The following is a 20,630-nucleotide window of genomic DNA, read 5'->3' as shown; positions in this document are numbered from 1 at the left end:
TTATCTTTTTGGAACTGTTTAAGAACAAAATTTGCTTTTCCTAACACTACATGTAGCTACCATATACTTTCCTAGGATCTCACAGTACTTTAAAAACATGTGTGAAGTTAGACCCGTAAAAATCAGAATATTCATGTCACTAGCTCACCTGGTGTAGCCATCTATAAGCTATGGTCTGTGGCTAGCCATCAGATTCTCTGTACACAGAGAGGGATGAGACACTTTCAGAGCAGCCTATTGATTCCCACTATGCATGGAAGCGGCCTGGATGACTTAAGATGGTGAATCATAGTGGCAGAAAGAAGGGGACTTAGTAACATAGGCATTTTTTGTCCTAAATTCATAAATACTTGTAATGTTCTGAGATTCTTGAAAAAATCTGTAAGTATCTGTAAGTTCTACTTATGGGGAAGAAATGAGGATATGAAAGGCAAATGTGGAAAATAAACTAGAGCAAAAATTCATTTAATAAGAATGAACCCTCCATACACCCTTGGACAGCACCAATGTCAAGCAGGTTAGCTTTTATTGGTGGGAATAATTAGTTTATTATCACTATTAACACATGGAGAAATCTTCTATTTGCTAGAGAAAAAGCAATTTACTTTCCAATCGTTTTGAAAATCCTGGATTGTAATGTAGAATAGAAATATGTGAAATGAAATGCAGAGAAATAGCTTCGGAGTCTGTAAAGCAGGTCACTGAAATTCAGCCTATCTGCAGGAAGGTGGATGGAAGCACAGGCTGTAGGTCTGACTTTTCCAGAAGGATATAGGAACTATCTTTAGGACTAAGGATGTGCTGTAGGAGTGTTAAGGTCAATTTTGGTTGAAAAATGAAGGGTTTGGGGAAACCTCCGTGTGCCTACAGCTGCCACGTGTTAGCAATTTTATTTGCACAGTGCTTCTCCCTCGTTCCTATCACACACTGGCTTCTCAAAGGTGAGGGAAGTTATTTATTCCTTTTCAGAGCTACTTCTTTTTAGCTTTTGGAGCTAACCAAGAACTGCAGTAGGGACTGCAGGTGGGAATTTCCCCAGTGATATAATAGTTTTGCTCTTACTCTTGTTGTTATGCAGGATGCAATTTATTTTTCTGTCTGCAAACAAACAGTAGTCTTGTATGGCAGTGCAGTTTAAATAGGATTCAGTTTCAATAATACTCCTGTTCCAACAAAATTTCAGCTTCAGGCTTTGAGAGCTGATGCTTATACCTCTCATATGAATACACAATTGATCAGGTTGGCACTGGTTTAGGTCACTTGTTATTACATTTTCAGCACAGACCAAAGAGGAAGAATTATGACTGTGGGGCAGGGACTGGTGATGTTGCTGTGGGGAAGGAGACACAGCAAAACAGTTGCTTTCTTTTGGAACAGCAGTTCTCTTCTGCCAGCAGTAGGAAACATGGATTTCGTGTAAATACTTTTGATGTAATCAAGCTGTGGCATCTCTATTCAGAACCATTAGGAAAATTCAGGAAAATTACAGAAGGAGATCTGAGACCTGAGGCTTAATCATGCCTTAACACCCATGAAGGTCAAAGCTGTAAGTGGCAAATGCACACTGAACCAGATCATTGACTAAACAGATCTGACAAGACTGAAAATGCTTCTTTTTTGCCCAGAATTAAAATCATGTTAGGCAAAATTAAAAGTTTGAATTGTGTGTCTTAGCATGGGTTTGTTACTAACGAAGGTGATATGTTGAGTTAGCTGGGATCTGTTCAGTATTAGCAAGAGGTACCTTTCCCCATACATATTTAAAGGCCAGAGAGCGCAATGATTTTAAAGTATAATGGTAACATAAGGAACTTAATTTACGGTGGAAAAAAGTACATTTTCTACAAGAATAATAAAATGTGATAAAGCTGAACTTCACAATTTGGCAGCTCTGCTCCCTGATGGCTAGGGGAAGGGGAAAGAAAAAATAACCCCGCACAGGAGGCCCTTTTCAACTCTATACACATATTAAACATTTTCATAAACCATTCAAAAATATATATTTAAACAATCAAACAAAAAGCGTCAATGCTGCTTGAAGGAAATCACAGTGGCTTTCCTCCCTTTGATGTTCGTTGTCTACTGGAGATTAAATTTGGAAGAAGAGGATGTTCTAAATTTGTCCGATGGCCTTATGCACCTCTCCTCCCCCACCTTTACCTCCACCCCTCTCCCGCCCTGCTTCCTCCCCGCACGGGAAGCCGCCACCTTGGCTCCACGCGGCACCACGAAATTCCCAGACAGGGCAAAGCAAGTGGTGACTTTCCGCAGTCAGAGCCTGGGGCTGGTGGCTTCCGAAGCCAACGCGTGGCTCCCAGAGCGCGTCCCCCCGGTAGCCATGTGTGTCCAGCCCCCGCCTTGGGAGGGTTCCTCGGGGGAGCCGTGCTCAGCACCCACATCCCTGCCCTGCAGCCCAGCTGCTCTCCCTCGAAGGGGAAAAATCTCCTGGGGACAATTTTCTTTGCAATTCAAAAGGGAGCTTTCAGTGGAGATTTTATTCCAGCAGCCACTTGCAGCAAGGTAAAGGACTTTGTTTGTGTTTGAAGAAATTACCGGGACAGAATTTAGCTGGCAAGCAGGGAGAGCAGGGCTGCCTCTAAATAAAGGAATAAATAAAGAGGTCAGCATGGTTGAGTTTCCAAGCTCAGCTGACCGTGCCGGTCATTCATTGTACTCCGGCAATGAATTTGGTTGAAGCAGGCTAAAATAAGATGGGGATGTTTCATTTTTATAGCCAAGGAGGAGAAGGTGATAACACTTATTCAGTGTTATGGAAGCGATAAGCTAGAGCAGGAGAGGAGCCTTATTCCCCCACCCCACCCCCTTTTAATCCCTGCTGACAACATTTTAAAATAGAGATCTGCTAAAGCAATAAGGCCGGTGCTGTCCCTCTGCATGTCTACTGGAAATTTGCCATTGGTCTCAGCAGGGGCCGGAGCACTGCCTCAGACCTCCAGGACTTCATGTGCTGCCTCCTGGGAGGAGGAGACACCTAAAAACGAAGACATTGAACTGCTAAAAGGAGCAGAGGTCTTCAGTCCCCTCTACCAGCAGAACATCAGCCCATCTGCCTGCGCTGCACTATCCCCCTGTATCCAGCAGAACACCCCCACCTCTCACAGCCCCTCCGGACCAGGCTGCGGAGAAAGGGCAGGGCAGGCGCTGAGCTCTTGGTCCCATTAGGGCAGCTCCAGCAGTCAGCCTGGCAGGGGAATGGAAAGGCACAGAACCTATTAGGTAAAAGGCAGGATTAGAGCCAGGAAACCTATGTTCTGCTCCTCGCTCCATGACAGGCTTCTCTACAAAGCAATTCTAAAGCCCTTTAAATGAGTGACTAGACCTCCATCAACTGAGGAAGCCCCAGACCTTAAATTTCCATTTTTATTATACACAATGGCCTTGGCCTCCACAGACCACTCTGTAACCTTGACATTCAGATGTAACTTCTGTCAAAGGGGTGGACGGTGTAGCCATTTATTCCCAAAGCTGAAACTTGGTTTAAATTTATGAAATCAAGCAAAAATGGGCAATTGTTCTGACAAGGTTCAAGGTATGAAAGAGATGAGATTTCATGAGGATAGCTAACAGCCAGGTGTTTTACAAAGAATTTTAAAGAAAAACAGCGCCCTGTCATCTGTCTTTGCCAGTTTATGGAGGAACATCAAGTCACAAGATGAGAAATATACGTGATAAACTCAGGCTAATCCCCAAACAGCCTTGTACACAGTTCAGTAGGAATACACTGCAAGAGCAGGACGGTGCTGCTGGAATTTCAGTGTCTTTGCTATTTTTATCTGAAACTTACCTAGCTTCATACATTTTATTTTGTGTTTTTACCAATTTTATTGGCAGCCCAGACCCCTGAACTGATTGAGTTTCTCTGAAACAGTCACTTACCTGGCTAAGCTTAGGTTTGATATCTGGCGAGGTAACTCGGCAAGGGACAACAACCGTTTTCTTAGCATCTAAAATGTAGATTATTTCAGGATGTTCCGGGTGAATCTCCACAAATGGACTTCTGTAGTCTGCAGGGAAAAGAACATTGGTTTGCAAAAGTGCTCCTTTACTGCTCAATGACCAGAAGGGCACTGGAGTCTGAGCAGCTAACTGCCCACAGAAGGCTCCCTGTAGTGTGTAACAAGACATCCAGTCACATCTTGCTCATTTGCAAATGCCAGTGTCATCTAGGGATTATAGCCCATGACCAAGAACTGGAATAGCCCATTTCTAACCCTATTTTACCAGTTTGCAGTGTAATCTTGTAAAAATTCCTTTTCTAATCTATTCTCCATCTGTAAAAATGAAGTTAATGGATCGGCTCCAAAGGTCTTCATGGCACTGGAGTTAGTTCTTTCCCCAGTCCTCTGAATTTCTTTCATAGGTGATATTATACTGCAGCAGTCCCAAACTCCACAGCAGTTAGGTGATACAATAGGTTTAAAGCTGTTAAGATAAATCTACTGAAACAAAAAAGCAGCTTTCTGTAAATAAGAATCTCCAGAATAGTGCAGAAAGAATGCAAAAAGGGAATGTAGACCCACGATATTCAAAGCTAGGCAGGAATAATCTGTTCCAGCTAACAGCAAAGTAACTTGGTCAGACTCTTCGGGAGCTGAGGATGCCCACCTGGGAATCAGACTGGATATAGAAATCAGACTGGATATAGAAATAACTAAAAATCTGAGGTAGTTTAAGTTAATAAAGCTTCAGAGTGTTATTTACCGATTTTTCCTTGTATGAATACAGTGATAGTCATCAGAAAATTAAATAATGTTTGTGAAATCCTAAAACCTTCAATATCTCTCTAGAAAGCATTCTTTGTCTTGATATTCTCATGGTATAAAGTTTAAAATACCGTTCAGCTAATGCAATACCAACTACACCTCCCAGTGTAGGCAGTCAACCACTTTTGGTTTGGATTATACTGTTGACAGGGAAGGATGTGCACCCTGTGCGATAACCTCAGCCTCCTTATCCTTGGCTGGGGACCTGCCTCCACACACTTACTATATTTTGGAAATGGTTTCACATAAAGCATGGGAAATGGATGACATGAAAGGTTTGTGAACAATCTAGGTTGCAAAAATGCGCTCTGAAGTATTCTGACAGTACTTTAAAAAAGGATGTGCTATGAGGAAATTACAGTCAGTTTTCAAAAGGATGTTTAACTACTCCCAAATGGGCTAAATTGGTAATGAATGCAGGTAATGTCCTCCAGGACTGACACATCCATCACGCTGGATCAGTAGGAGGCCTTCAGCAATGTCCAAACACTTTATGTGTTCATAGAATCACAGACTGGTTTGGGTTGGAAGGGACTGAAAGCCCATCTAGTTCCAGCCCCCTGCAGTGGCCAGGGACCCCTCCCCCCAGACCAGGTTGCTCCCAGCCCCCTCCAGCCTGGCCTTGGGCACTGCCGGGGATGGGGCACCCACAGCTGCTCTGGGCAGCCTGGGCCACTGTCTCACCACCCCCACAGTTAAGAATTTCTGCCTTGTATCTAATCCAAACTGACCCTCTTTCAGTTTAAGGCCATTGCCCCTTGTCCTGTCACTACAGGCCCTTGTAAAAAGTCCCTCCCCAGCTTTCTTGGCAGCCCCAGCAGGTACTGGGAGGCTGCTCTATGGTCTGCCTGGAGCCTTTTCCTCTCCAGGCTGAACCACCCCAGCTCCCTCAGCCTGTCTTCCTGGGAGAGGTGCTCCAGCACTCTGATCACCTTCATGGCCCCCTCTGGACTCGCTCTGACAGGTCCATGTTCTCCTGATGTTGGGGGCCCCAGAGCAGAGGAGGAGAATCACCTCCTCACCCTGCTGGCCACGCTGCTTTTGATGCAGCCCAGATCTGGCTGGCTTTCTGTGCTGCAAGTGCACATTGCTGGGTCACATCGAGCTTCTCATCCACCAGCATCCCCAAGCCCTTCTCCTCAGTCCATTCTCCGCCCAGCCTGTGTTTGTGCTTGGGATTGCCCCAACCCATGTGCAGGACCTTGCACTTGGCCTTGTTGAACTTCATGAGGTTCACATGGGCCCGCCTCCAGCGAGTCAAGGTCCCTCTGGATGCCATCCCTGCCCTCCAGCGGGTTGACTGCACCGCCAGCTTGGTGTCGTTGGCAAACTTGCTGAGGGTGCGCTCAACCCCACTGTCCATGTAGCCGACAAAGCTGTTAAATAGCACTGGTGCCAGTGCTGACCCCTGAGGAGCACCACTTGTCATTGGTTTCCACTTGGACATCGAGCTGTTGACTGCAACCCTTTGAGTGTGACCTTTGAAAAAAGGAAACCCCTATAGTGTTCCCTGTTGCTGTATAATAAGGAAAAGCGTCATTCTTGACGAAGGATGTACCTTCTGAACTACCCTTGTATATCATGTCGTGTTTCCTCTCAAATTTCTGATGTAATATTAAGGGATTTTTTATAAAGAAAACAATCCATTTCTTATTGCTGGGTGGATCTAGCCCCTCTGTTCATCTGAAAATTGCCCAGAACGGCACATTTCTGTGCAAATACATGAACAAGTCCACACGCTACCAAATCAAGACCACGGCGCTAGTCCTAGATCTTGGGGAGCCCTCCCGCCCCCCACAGCTGAGAGGCTGGTGGTGGAGCTGGGTGAGGAGAGAGGGGCTGTTTCGGGTGGGCTGAGCTGGGCAGGTGCCCGGAGGGGCAGCACCGGGGGCACAGCCTGACCCCTGTGGCTGCCGGGGCAAACCTGCTGCAGCAGGGCAAACAGTCCTTTGCTTCATATTAGTGGGGAACCAGTTTTGAATTTAAAAGGAATGTTCACTCTTTGGACACTAGCAGGGATCTGTGTATTCCGTGCTGGAGGATCTGTAATTAAACAGTAGGTGAAGTGCATATTTATGTTGCATTTTTCTGGGTAACAAGCGTTCTACATGTAAGTGATATAACTGCTTATTGGTGACCCACAGACAGTTTGAACATGGAGTGTGAGATTTGGATTTGCTCCTCTAGAACTCCACTGACAAAGGCAAACTCAGAGTTGGTTCATCTCCCTTCCTTTGTCTTTATTTCCCCGTGACTGGTAAATCACCTGGACACAGGTCATTCATCTGGGGATATTAATGTTCATTTCTTGGCTAATGACAACAGTCTTTGCTTAAGGAACGTCATGGAAATATGTAAGTGCTGTCACTTGGAATTAATCTATACAGAATTAGCGTGGTTTGCACCACAACCCAGAACAGTTTCACTCACAGAAACATGAAGGGTGACAGGCAGAGTGACTGGGGAGTCAGACAGGAGAGTGGGACTGTTGCCTCGTGCAGTTTTGATAGCTTAATTTTAGCTCTGAGAACTGGAAACAGGATTCCTAGCAGACAAAATGTACTGTGTGCTTCATCACCACGAGAGCAAATGTTGGTTGGAGCTCCCCGCATGTCTCAGAAAGGCCACACGTGTTATGGGGACGTTTTACAAAGGCACTTGGGTCACTGTGCAAGTACGAGATGTGTCATTAATGTGGGAGCTGTGACAAGGACCTGCACTGTGGCACTGAACACGAGGCACTAAAACAGAAGATGAAGACCAAAAATCTGGATGTCGATCATTTCTAGTAGTGCCTTTTCATGTCAGCTTTTATTCCGTGCCATTGATCTATTCTGACTGCACTGGTCTATAAAAAACCATGTCCTTTGGATTAAGGGCATTGCAAGAAACGTTATGTGAGAGAGATTAGTTAGAATTAAAAAATTAGACTCCCCCCATTTAGGAAGTCTCAGATAGACCTCTGAACTTTCTGGTTAGGCAGGCACTGGTTCTAATCAAGCCTTGAGCTGAGAAACCTAATCTCCAGACCACAACTTTGTAGCTTTTTCCAGTCCCTAAAACAAATAGGAAATATTTATACACAATCCAGTGTCTTAGGCACTTTCCCAAACAGGTCTGCTAAATTCTTCTATTGAGTCACATCAGGAAAATGTGCTCAGTGTTTGTCCCTGGGCATTTGTGCTGCTTAATACCTCTGGAGTCTTGCTCTCCAGCTAAACCATACTTGGAGGTATCAAGTGTGATGGTATTTTTATAACCAATTTGAAAGCTTGTGCAAATGATGAAAGGCATTTCTACTGAAAAGAAGATTTTTAAAAGAACATCCTTGGATTATTTGCTATAGGAAAAAGCAGAGAAAACAGATTTTTGTATATTTGGAACAAATACTGGGAATGCAAAAATGTGTCAGGGGAAGCCTATTTCTGGCCCTACAGAGAAAAAGAGAGAACCACTAATGTGCCACATGACAGGGGGACAGGACAAGAGTATCAGCCAAGGGGAAATCTGCTGTGAAAAAAGGAGCTTCTTAATACCAAACTATTCACAAATTTGGATCAGATTTTGACTATTTGTTTTGACTGAAAAGATGGGAACACTGAATTTAAAAATATTTGTGCCCCTATTTTTAGAGGGAATTTCAGAATAGTACTGTTTATTTAAAAAGTAATATAACTCAAAAGAGGCAGCTAAGGAAATGTTAAATAATCCTAAAATGTCAGAAAATATTGAACTAAGCAATGATTGAAATATCTTCGTCAAAACAGACTAATATTTCTGAGAAATATTTCCTGTTCAGGGAAAAAAAATAATCATTCAACCCCCATTCTCCATCATCTCTTCCTACCTCCAAGACTGACCCCTACTAAATTTTCAGATTCACGACAGACTTAAAAATTATCTACTTTTTAAATTTGTAAATAGGACAGGTACTGATCATGCGAGTACTAAACTACTGAAGAACACCTAAATGGGAAGCATGAATTTACAGTGTATGTAACAGAAATATATTTCATTCCTAGTTGATATTTAATAACAGTCTGCACCTTGCCGTATGTCAGTTGCCATATGTCTAGCCGGTAGCTAGAATTACACTACCCCAGATCATAAGCTACAACCTGAATTGAAGGCCACAGTATATAAATCCAGCCTTCTGCCAACAGTATTTGCATCTAGAGCATTTTAAAATCACTGTGGAATTAACAACAGCAAAAGGCAGTGTCTGGGTTACAAACATTGGGTTGGGAAGGGAAGGGACGGCTTGAGCAATAATTGTTAATCACTGGTGGATGTCAGGTCTCATGGGCATTATTCTCACTCTGCTTTAAAAAAAAAAAAAAAAAAAGGTTTAATATTTGATGGGTCATTCTCTTTCCTACAGAGAGTTTTCCTAGAGTCCTGTGCAGAAAGCAGACGGCTGCAATTTGTGCTTTACCTAGTTTATAGCCTTAGCCTAAGGAGCTCTCCGTCTGCCAAAGGCCTCCTTTCCTCCCCATTTCAGTTGCCATACTGGAACCCTTCACCACCGTGGGATCCCTGTGTGTTAGTGGAGCAACTCCTAAAGTGAAGACACTGATGTGGCCACTGCTTGCAGGACTAAACCACTACAGCTTTGACATGAGAGCTTAAACATGAGGTTAGGGCCACTCTTTGGTCATCACTGGGAAGTGACCCTAGGATGAAAGGAAAAAGTGGTTGCAGGTGAAGGTCAGGTCCTCACTATATAACCCAGGGTATGTCAGTGAGGCTAGGGAGGCTTTTTTTGTCTCCTGGTGAAACTCTGTGCAGAAATAAAAATATAAAGCACCAAACAGCACGCAGAGCCAATCTCTGTGGTCCCGCAGACTGCCCGTGCTTCGCTCCAGCTGCTCTAAACCCCCACGCCAGCAGGAGCAAGCTGACCCCACTTGCACCAGGATGGAGACGCTCTGAGCAAGAGCGCTTTCCAGGCAGCTGGACTGTTCACTTAACAGATAAGCAACTATGAAGTGGCTCAGCTTTGGATCTTAGCAAAATGACAAAGAATAAATACTGAATATGGAACTAATCAGCTGCCAGCTGATACCTTTGTTATGGCTTGTGCAGATGAAAAACTGAATTCTTCATGAAACTCCTAAGTAGTTCAGGCTGACTGTGGCACGGAAAAATGATCTGCCGGAACATCGGGAGTGTCACTGCCAGCTTTACAAACACATTCACCACCTTAAGTTAATCAGCAATCAGTTAACTCCTTGTAAAAAAGTCTCTCAGAGACAGAACTTCTTGAAACAAAAGGGACAGGGTCACTTTTCTTTAAAAATGATAACCATAGCCTCAGGGAAGATCTCTGATTCCAGATGGTGTAAATCAATTGCACTCAGCTGTTGCAATTTGGAGGGCTGTGCCAATGGGAATGCAGGTGTCGTCCTCTCTGCAGTTACCGGCACTGAACTTCACCGGGAAGAATTCTCAGCCAAGGAACAGTTTATGGCAATAGGGTATTTCCCTGTGGCTTACTGTGCCTGTTTCTCCTGAGTTGGGAAGGTAATATGCCCTGTGAGCCTTACCCATAAAGAAACACCCATCAATTCCCATAGGATAATTAAAAAGGATAATTTCCCATGGGCTGCAAAGCTCCTTATATGTGAAGAAAGATGAGCTGTAGCACGTTAGGGACTCAATCAGCTGCAGCACCAGCTCGGCGGCGAGGGAAAGGCCCCTTCCCTTTGGTCTCAGACTGGCTGTCTAGCTCTCCAGGTCAGTGGAAGTTTGCAGGAAACTGCAGCCAGGCCAGGGTGTCACCGCTTACCCAGCAGCGCCCAGCGAAGCGAAGGAAGCAGAGGCAGCAGGACGGTGGAGGGAAGGGGGCCAGCTGTCCGGCCACAGGGACAGCCAGGCAGCAAAATCAAGCAAGCCACACACAAAAGCGACTCAAAGGTCAAGTGCCTACAAGAACATTGTTTACCTTCATGCAGTGAAGCCCTTCATGTTTAAATTCTCCTTCTGTCTAGGAGGAGATTAATTGCTGCTTGGGATGAGCTTAGGGAGGGTCCCTTTTAACTCAGCGGTGTAATCGCGGCTCCCCGGGGAAGGTGTGCACTTCTCTCTTCAAGTCTCCGCAGTGGCAGCGTGTGAACACAAACACCAGACCCCTTGCCTCGCAGGGACAGCTGTGCTTTTGTTTAGTGTGATCTGTAATATAGGTGGTGACTGTCCACCAGGAAGCGGTGAGAGCTGTAACTGTGTCGGGCTCACTTGCCTTTTGAATCCCACTGTCCAGTGGGCTGGTGGCCCCATGCTACCAGCTGATGAAGCTGAGGGACCTCAAAGCCCTCAGCATGGCACCCCAGGAGCTCAGCACGTTGTAGGCTCGGGCGCTTTGCTACAGCTCTTTACTTTGCAGCACTGTATCACCTGCCTGTGCATTTGAAACATCCTCCTGAGACACGTGCACAGGATTTTATACAGGATTCTGGGTGTTTTTCACTTCTGCTTTTGTTACATATACTGTGACGGCCATTTGTCTTATGATATTTATATCATATCTAAAGCTGTGGAGATAACATCACCTCTCCCTTCAGATACTATCCATCAGCCCACAGAGAAGATAAGCACTAAATGGCCTTTGAGGACAGTCAGCCACGGCTGTTCATGCCCATGAAATTGCTGAACACTCTCATTTTGCTTCTCACTTTGTTCCTGCTAAAGATAATTCTCTCACCCTCAGTCTTTATTTTCTTCATTCAGTCATACCTTAGCTGGGAAGGCTGGGCAGAGTTTCACAGGTTCTTTAAGTTCATGGTTTGAAATAATCCCCATGAAGTTTGTCTTCATCAAGTCAGAAACACTTGAGAGGAGGTTATAGTCTGTTCTTTTTTTTAAATTATTTTTTACATTTTACATTAACAGGATCATTAGCAATTAAGTGACACTTTGGTCAGAGTATTTTGGAATGCTGTGCAAGGAACTTGCCTAGTCTGTTGTATTCCTCCTGATAACCCATCAAAGCTTCTAGGTACAGGAGTAACTTCTATAAAGTCAGTTGTTTTGAAAATGAATCTTTGAAAATAAAGGTCTTTTCAGTTTGGCAGGCCAATGAAAAGAACTGGTGGTGGAATGTTTAGATTAAACAGAAAGCAGAATATTTTCTCTTCAGGCAAAACAAAAATGACTGCAAAACCCCCAGAAGCCGTTCTGAGTCAACATGAAGCATTCTGTTTTGGTCAAATGAAATACATTCTTCCCCTGGAGATTACTGTTAGAAACACAGGAATATTTGTAGAGAAAAATATTACTTTAAAAAGTGTTACTTCAAAAACTGTGAAAGCGAAATGCTTCTCACAGCCAAACAAATAAAACCAACATGGAAGGATTTATTTTTATTTTTTTTTAAGAAACAAGTCTCCAAACTTTGGTTGGAATTATGTTTCAAGCATCAGATGGATTCATAAATTCTGACTCCCTGTGACACTAGATTTTAGAAAGGCATAGACTTTGTAGAAAATATTCACCAGCTTTACCTGAAGTCCCATCATTAAGAACAGGTCTCCTACATTAGCTGCTCCCAGCTGCAGACCTTGGGTAAGGCTCAGCAATTAGCAGGTAGTGAGTGGAAGGAAGAAGTTGGGGAAATGTGTGATTTGGGCTGTCAGGCTTTCATGTAGAAATTCTTTATCAATGAGGAGGGGATTGTTACCTCTTCTTGCTGGGCTGCCAAGTGCTGTCACTGAATTGGTGCTAGGAACTCACACTGCTCACTCAATATTACATCTTACGAGGCTCTTCCACTTAAAAGTGACCCTTTAGGATATGATTTGAAGACACTGAATGTGTTCAGAATTGAGTGCATAGAATTGAGTGCATCTTACTTTTCCCTTGGATCCAGCCCTTAATACTTGAGGAACAACAGAGAGGGTCTTACACAGTGACAAAGCCTATATTCCCATGTCATGTGGCCCTAAACACTGTTAACTAGGATATGGTGCCAAACCCTTCCACCGGTCTGAGTGAGACAGTCAGCTTATCTGCTGGGCTCCATGCTGAGCAGACAGGACAGCGTTTGCCTATCTCAGCTTGCTGAGTGTCTGGCAGCAAGTGTAGCTGTCTTGGTGTCTCCAGCATGAAAGAAAAAAGAAATGCAGCTCCAGCTTTGTTCGCACTGGTCATATCTTCTGGAAAGCAAGCCAAAGCCCAAGTCAGGGCTGTCACCCTGGCCCTGCATTTCTGCTTCTCACATTCAGATTATCTTTGTGAACTGTCAAGAGAATTAAGGAGGTAGAAATCAGCTTCAAAGAACATCAGAACCAAAGTATGATCTCATGTGAGTGGTACTTGCATGCACTTCCATTTTCTATAGATTTCTCTTGGTGGGGAAGGGATGCAGAAGATGGGGCTTCACATCTCTGGTCTGTACTGTGTGATAAAGAGACTGTGGTTGATTGACACTGTACCCCGATACCACACTTGTGCCACCTCTCCTCCTCATTCCCTGCAATAGCAAGGGAGGGCTCATACCCTTCCTTGGGGATGCCTTGCTGCTGGAGCTGACAAGCAGTGAGATGCATGCTCTGACAGGTCAAGCTGCTTGGATGCATCCCCCTTCTTCCTTCAGCAGGCCCTCAACAGGACTTGTGCTCCTCTATAAAAGTCTGTTTTGCTTCACATTCAATTTCCAGTTCTTGTGCTTGGGACTCCTGGCAGGACTGCACTACAGCAGTGCTGATGCTTCATGGTGTCCACACGAACTTTAGAAGGAGCCAGAACTTAAATTCTCTGCAGGGCTATCTTCTAGTTACACTGTGTTTCTGCGAACATCAGTGCTGAAAACCAAATGTAGGGAAACAAATTACTCCCTCAGTCCTGCCATGTTTGTAACTCACGGTAACACTGAGACGGTGAAACACCAGCAGCCCTGGGTGGGAAGACACTTAAAATATTCACCAAGCTCTGTGTTCAAAGAGTGAACCACACCAGGCACAAACAAGAACTGGTGATTCTACCCCAGTGTACTTGGAACCTTGTGCAGCAGCCAACACTGACGTGTTGGGCTCACATACATAATTTTGTGCCAATTACAGTGTCTTGGTCAGAGGAGATGGACTTGTGTTTCTGAAGTAGTTATTTAAGAACAAGCCCTATCATGGCCATAATTATTTCAAGAAACAGAGTAACAGCCCTGCTTTGCATAAAAAATAATGGGGATATCTGTTGCTGGCGTGCTCGCCCCATGTCTGCGGTGGGAAGGTTGCCTCCTTGAGCCCCACAGTTCCAGCAAAGCAGTGCTATTGGGTGTGTGGGCAGGAGTCAAAGCACAGTTTGGAAACTTGGGTGAACTTTTCTAGACACTATTTGGCAAGATGTGACCGGTTCCAGTCACCAGTAATAATGTCAGACAAGTTGCTGATGGAGGGAGCAAGCCAGAACTGAGTCATGCTCCTTCCCAGAGCTGCGCTGGGCGGCACACAAAGGTGTACCCGATCCCTTCCTGCTGCACAGGGCTGCGCACAGCGAGGGGGAATCACTGCAAAAGCTGAGGCAGTATTTCAGCTGATACAGGGAGCTTGTCCAGCTGACGGCCTGAGGACTGTCTTACTCTGAGACAGTTGCTTTGCTGACAGTAACAGTATTTCAAATAGCTGAGAGCTGCAAGTCCTGACTCTGGTCTAGGCTGGGGCCTGGGATAGCCCTTTGGGAAGATGGAGTGAATCTTTGCTTGATTTGTCTGTTTTTAATCCCTCTCTAAGCCATGTTAAATTTTATATGTGCCCTAGGAAACATTGTGGAAAGGGCTGTCTATATTTTAACACAAAATACACAGCCTGCCCTTTCCTTTGGCACAGGGGTCCCCACGGTTGAAATAAATGAATATGTTCCTCACAGGGAAGTATCCATTTGGTCGGGAAGGGTAATTGCAGAAGATAGACAGAAGCAAATGACACTGGCTTGCTGGCTTTGGCAGCTTTTGCAGTGGAAATGCCATCCACGTGAGGCTTCTGGCGTGGGCTCCTACGTGGGCAGCTGGTTTGCAGTGCAGACTTGTCTGTACTGCTGCTGGTCGAGAGCTGGCTCAGCAGACGGCATATTCTGTGGAGTGGGGGTGGGCTTGCCCCGTTCACCCTGTTCTCTGGCTGCAACCATGGCAGAGTTGCTTGGCTGCTCTTCCCGTTCAGCACTGCAGCACCATGTTTGGCCAGACACTGCATTTCGCTGCAGATTATCCTTCCGAGTTGCAATGAAGTTAAACAACACAGTTAAAAACCACGCAACTCTTTCTGTTCCAGCCTGGACCTACTTTGTGTTTTCAACAAGGAGATGGGCAACAGAAGTGGGTTGTCTTGCTTTTTAATTACAATCCTTGGGATTGCAGCTGCAGTGGGAAGTAGAAAAGGCCTCGGGAGCAATTATTCAGGATGAAGATCCTGAGTTCTCCCTGCCTCCAGACTGCTGGTGCACAGCCGAGGCATGGTGGCTGACCCTGCCGCCTTCACGTCCCTTATGATCTGACTGATGTGCAGGGCTCACAGCTCAATGGCACCGGGGGGGAGAGCTGCTGAATGCCAGATTCTGACAGAGCTTAGAAACTGCACCAGGGAGGCTGTAAAAACAGAAGCAAGCACAGGAAATAATAGCCAATAAGCCGGGCTTCCGATACAATCATGTTCTCATTTCAATGTCAAGCAGCAGGCCAGGAACGAAGGGAAAAAATACGGTTCCCCTTCCTTTTTTGGCAATAACGGCTTGTAACCTCAGAGGAATCTCCAGCCTTCAGGGCCTGGCTCAACATTTTCTCACTCCACCTGGCTCAGTCTCATAAACGCCCTGCTGAGCACTTGCTCTCAAAATGTCCAAGAGATGTTTTTGGGACCTCACCCTTGTCTGGCACTCGCAGGACACTGTGGGGTTCTTCAGCTGGAGACAACTGATGGGTTTCTCAGTGACACTGTCAGACCAATTTCCACAGAAAAGCATGTTTAAATATTGAAGAAATTCATAAGTGGTTTCTGAATGCCTTGCTTAACTCCAAGTTCATAGAGCCCTCACTGAAGAACAGCTTCCTCATCCCCAGTAGAGCCTGCTGGCTTTCAACAAGTATCCATAGGGACTGAACGGCAGGAAGAGCATGCCGTGAGGACAGCGTCCATGCTGAGGTATAAATAACTTCATTTTACTGGGGCCAAGCAGCTTCCTCAGGCTGGCAGGCCAGACCCCAGCAGGCACGTGCAAGCTTATGGACTGAAGTGCTGTGGCAGAGCTCTGCTCTGGGGGGTGAGCAGCTGGCTCACTAGGACGCGGGCCAGAGGGGTCCCCGCTGACTTGCCTTTCTCACTGCTTCACTCACCGAGTGCCACAGGACAAGCTGGTTCATTTTCTACACACTTTTCCTTCAAGAACTTTTAAAGCAGAGGAGTCATGAGGAAGAGCTTTTAGAGCAGGGAGGGCGTATGACACAGTGAAATTGCACCTGTGAGAGGACAGTCTTGGAGGGTGATTTAGAGAAAAGAGCCATCCAGTGCTGTTTTTCAGGGGAACCTTGGCACAGCAGTCTCAGGCAAGCAAGAGGACATCCTGCGATATTTTTTTTTTTAGATGAGCACTGTTCCAAGTGCATCACCAGCAAGCATTTCATAACTTGAGATATTTTCTTAAGGAAAATGCTCAGGCAGTCCCCAAAGATCCGTAACATTTCCTGCACGTGCTCCCACCATAGAGCAATGAAGGCCTGGGTAGCCAGCCAGGGCAGTGAATCAGGATAGAGAACTGAGTTTTCAATGCGCTGTTTCCTGAAGCGTAGGCACTGGGCTGGGCTAACAATATTAGAAGCGGGGCATCGGAGCAGTGTGTAATGAGAAAAGGAAACAGCTCAGCACGAGAACTAGGGTGGATAAAGCAATGGGCTTAGAGTAACAAGAAAAAATCAGAAAAAGGAGATAGAAAGGGAGAAAAAATAACTGCAGGAACTAACAAATAACACCAAAAAGCTACTTTCCGATAAGAGGAGGACTTGCTGGAAAAGCAGGATAAGGGTAGAAAGGGACTATTTTCAACAGACATAAAGAGACAGGAAAATCATCCACATGAATCAAACAGGTGTGTTCACCTAGTAGTGCCAAAGTTGAATTTAGCTGTGTGGGCATATCACAGTCCCCTTGGGATGGAAGTCACACCTCATGATGGTTTCGCTGTCCTTAGCAATACCATGAGACTGCCAGGGCTGCCCAGCAAATACATGTGTTTTCTGAGAGGGTAAGTTTGCTGAACTATTCAAATAATATCAGAAAAACTGATCATCCCTCTAGCATTTGTTTTACTAAAAGGACTCAAAGAAGCACACCATAGCATTTACTAGAAAAATGAAATTAATTCATTTTCATGAGTATCTGTGGGGAAGTGAATAGTAAGCCTATTCAGCACCAATGGAGTTTATGTCATCCCCTATTCAAGACACTAAAAGTCAGCTCCTTCATCAGACTACTCACAATCTCAGCTTGGAAGACCCGAGATGATTCAGTCGTTTAGTAATGCATTTGTCAAGCAGAATTGAAAAACTATCAGTGTTTTGGGGGAATATTCTTCTACCAAATATACGTATTATTGAAATCGTTGTTCAGTATGTTATATACACTTAATCACAGAGGACCACGCTCCTTTGAAGTTTCTGCTTCCATTTATAATTGGATCTGGACTCAATGATTCTGACACATGGGGGAGAGGTAGCTCAAAGAGAAAAAAATTAAGCAATGGGCCATTTTTTACGATAAAATGTGTGTAATGCAGTCATCCAGCTTTGGTGAGTATGTGTCACAGATGTGAAGGACAAAGCAGTACAGAAATGTGTAGGAGAGAGGAATTACAAAAAATGTTGTTGGGGCATTTCACGCCTGGGGAGGAAGGGAGAGAGAGAGTACTTGGGTACTCAGGGTGACTCTCAGGAAAAGCACTGCGATAGCAAAATCCTTTAGGATAAAAATATTTAGTCTTAAAAGGAAAGGAAAAGGAGAAGAGATTTAAAGAAATCTCAGTTTATCAGTTATTTGTAACACAAAACTAGATGGCACAATCTAGTTTTCAAGTCAGGAAAATGAATAAGATAGGTAATTTCTGGTTCTAACATCTGTGTCCCTGTGAATTCAGTTGGCATGAAAATCCAAATATATCCGGCCTCTTCAAAATGTCAAAGCTGGTGCTTGCTCCGGTGCGAGGTGGGATTTGTGAAAGCATCTGACTTGGATTACTTGTTCTGCCTAGCACATATCCCACAGCTGAATACAGCTGCTGTTACAAAAAGCCATAACAAAAATCCAAAGTGAAACTCTTACCTTTAACAAACACATAAATCTTGGCCATGAGATCCTCGTTAGATGGGAAGTCAACATGAACGCAGGTGAAGTAACCGGTGTCATTAGCTATGACTTTCTTGATGACAAGCATGCTGCAGCTTTGCCTTGTGGTGTTGTGGCAATTACTTATGTGCACCCGGGGGTCTTCCTTCTGGCTCTCCCTCAGAAGCCAGGTTACAGTCGGTGCTCCCCTGTCAACACAACACACCAAAATTAGAGTCATGGCTTCAGAAAAAATTTGGGCTTCCTTCTGGTCAACTGGTACCAGCGTTCCCAGTGTTCCTACTCTTGTCATTTGCAAATGAATAATAGAGGGTGCTGGGTGTTTGTGTTTCCACCCATAAGAAATCAAGGTGGCTCACTCCACACTCTTCCCCAGAGCAGGGGAGATTCCTGAAGTAGTCTGTGGGAACTGTAGCAAGCTAGCTCCTGGAGCTTTAATTTTTCTTTTAACAGACTTCCTGAACGTGAGTTTCTTTGTATAACACTATATTTTAGCCACTTCAAACATTAGAAAGGAGCAGATAAAATTATATGTTTCTTCAAGCTGAGGACTTCGCGTATTTCAACAGCTTAATTAACTTATATTTTTGTATACTAGGGCTGCATGGAGAGAGAAGAACGTTTATGTAACTTTGCATCACCTTTCTTGCTTAATCAGCAGTGACTTGGTCTTTATTTTTGTAAAGGATCTGGAACTAATCACATTACAAATCTTAGAATATCTGCTCAAGACACTTTTTTTTTTGTCAGTTCACCTTGCCATGGCAGTCGGAACATAAAGCTAGCAGGGCAGCTCTCACACAGCATTTCACACACCAGAACTGTTCGTTGTCTTATCTACAATCACAGCTAACATCAAATGCAATTCTGCATAGTTCAATGACAAGAAGTCCTGGTGCTGAAGGACTCGGAGACTGCTCTCAACTGATCTGAGTTAGCTCGGTGGCAGGCACTGGCTGTGCTAGTCCCGTTGTGCTGGAAACATCGGGCCACAGCATGGCAGCAGGAGCTCATGGAGCTCTCTTCTGCCGGGGCTGCACTTTGAGGGCTCTGGTGATGTACTAGCTCATGCTGCACATGCTTATGAGATGAAGATTGTGGTGTTTTTGTAGCAGACAAAAGACCATTTTGGTGGTCAATGTGAAAACGCATGGGGTATGGGGGTCATCATCCATGGACTTCTCTGGGGAGGGACAGGGGGCTGACTCACCCCTTCTCGCCCAGGGGATTCCCACTGACACGATGGCATTTGCTGAGCTGAGGAAGGAGTATGAACCTCTGCATTTCCCCAGCCGAGTGCTGGCCAGGGAGAAATCCGGTCTAGACACATGGACTCAGTATGGAGACGCTAATACCAAACGTATTCAAGAAGCAAGCTGTGTGAGGTTTCCAGATAGCTGGTAACTCTGAACTACTCTTTCTGTGCCGCTGGCTTTGTAGCGGTGCAGTAGGTGCAATAAGGGGACACGTTTGCCAGCAAACTCAGTGACAAACAAACATCCTCTTGGCCCCCGCTTCAGCCCGTCCTTTTGTCGCCTTCCTGAAGATGATGTGGACATGGGGCTGAACTCTTGAGGTTATTCCCAGCACATAGCTGAATGAGAGCACTGGGAAAAGTGTGAATATCCTCTCTGGTGGACAGCCTCGCCCTCAGTTTTGGATGAACTGTTGACTTGAACAACCCCACCTCATCCGCCATATCAGCTTCCTGTCCTTCAGAGCACTGACTTATTTTTTGACGCAGAGGTCCCTACTCAGCGCTCGTTCCCTACCTTACTAACGTCATTAATGACATAATGACCACCTCTGTCAAGAAATGGAACAATGCCACTTCACATTCAGGCTCTTGACTCTCACCATGTTATCATGTCTCTGCCCTTCTACTGTCACCCAGTCTGGTCTCCATCAGGCTGGAAATTCCAGCAATGGCTCTGCAGAGCAGGTCGGGGGTGTCACATGCCTGTGCTTCCTTACATGTACCCACTTTTTCCTCCTGTATATTTTATCCCGGTGGAAGATGGAGAGTTTGGCTATTGCTTTGGGATGTTCACACATCTGGCAGAGGGGAGTTGCAGCAGTAGCTTTGGCCAGGCTGGCAAAAATCAGGGAATCCTGGCCAGGAACCTCAAATGTGTGGAGTTTAAGGAAGAAGGGATGTTCACACAGTTACCACAGTCTTCAGCAGCTATCTGCATGGTCTGCGGTCTTGTGCTGTGCTCTGCTCAGCCCCAATGCTGCCTGGAAGCAGAAAGGACTTCAGAGCTCCCTTTGGGCCAGGACGGTGCTAATCTGTGAGTGTGAGATGCTGTGTCAGAGCAGGCAGGATGACAGACATCAGCAGAGGACCTGAGACAGGGAGTCTTGCACTCCAAGTGCAGAAATCATTCTAGCTTCTATTCCCAGCTCTTGTGTGACCCGAGTCGAGGAGCTGAAGTGCTCTGGGCCTCTGTGCCTCTGTTCCCATGCTAGCACGGCAGCGTGCTAGCATACTTGTACTGTTTCTCAGACCTGTCGTGTGGATTTATTG

At 45.3% G+C, this 20,630-nt stretch overlaps 1 protein-coding gene across 2 annotated transcripts in view; it reads right to left on the bottom strand.

Annotated features, from left to right (window-relative positions):
* The window catches only part of LOC119157537 (vascular endothelial growth factor receptor kdr-like), a 142,008-nt gene that overhangs the window by 81,749 nt on the left and 39,629 nt on the right, over positions 1–20,630 (bottom strand). For both annotated transcript variants that reach the window (XM_037408549.1, XM_037408550.1), the window contains exons 3-4: positions 18,080–18,291; positions 3,898–4,025 (exon numbers count right to left, since the gene is read on the bottom strand). In XM_037408549.1, the coding sequence (XP_037264446.1) occupies positions 3,898–4,025; positions 18,080–18,291 (340 nt within the window). The remainder of the gene's footprint in view (positions 1–3,897; positions 4,026–18,079; positions 18,292–20,630) is intronic.

The sequence above is a fragment of the Falco rusticolus genome, chromosome 14 (assembly GCF_015220075.1).
Source record: "Falco rusticolus isolate bFalRus1 chromosome 14, bFalRus1.pri, whole genome shotgun sequence".
Taxonomy (NCBI): Eukaryota; Metazoa; Chordata; class Aves; order Falconiformes; family Falconidae; genus Falco; species Falco rusticolus.
The sequence above is the reverse complement of the archived record's forward strand: the minus strand, read 5'-3'. Positions and strand labels throughout refer to the sequence as shown.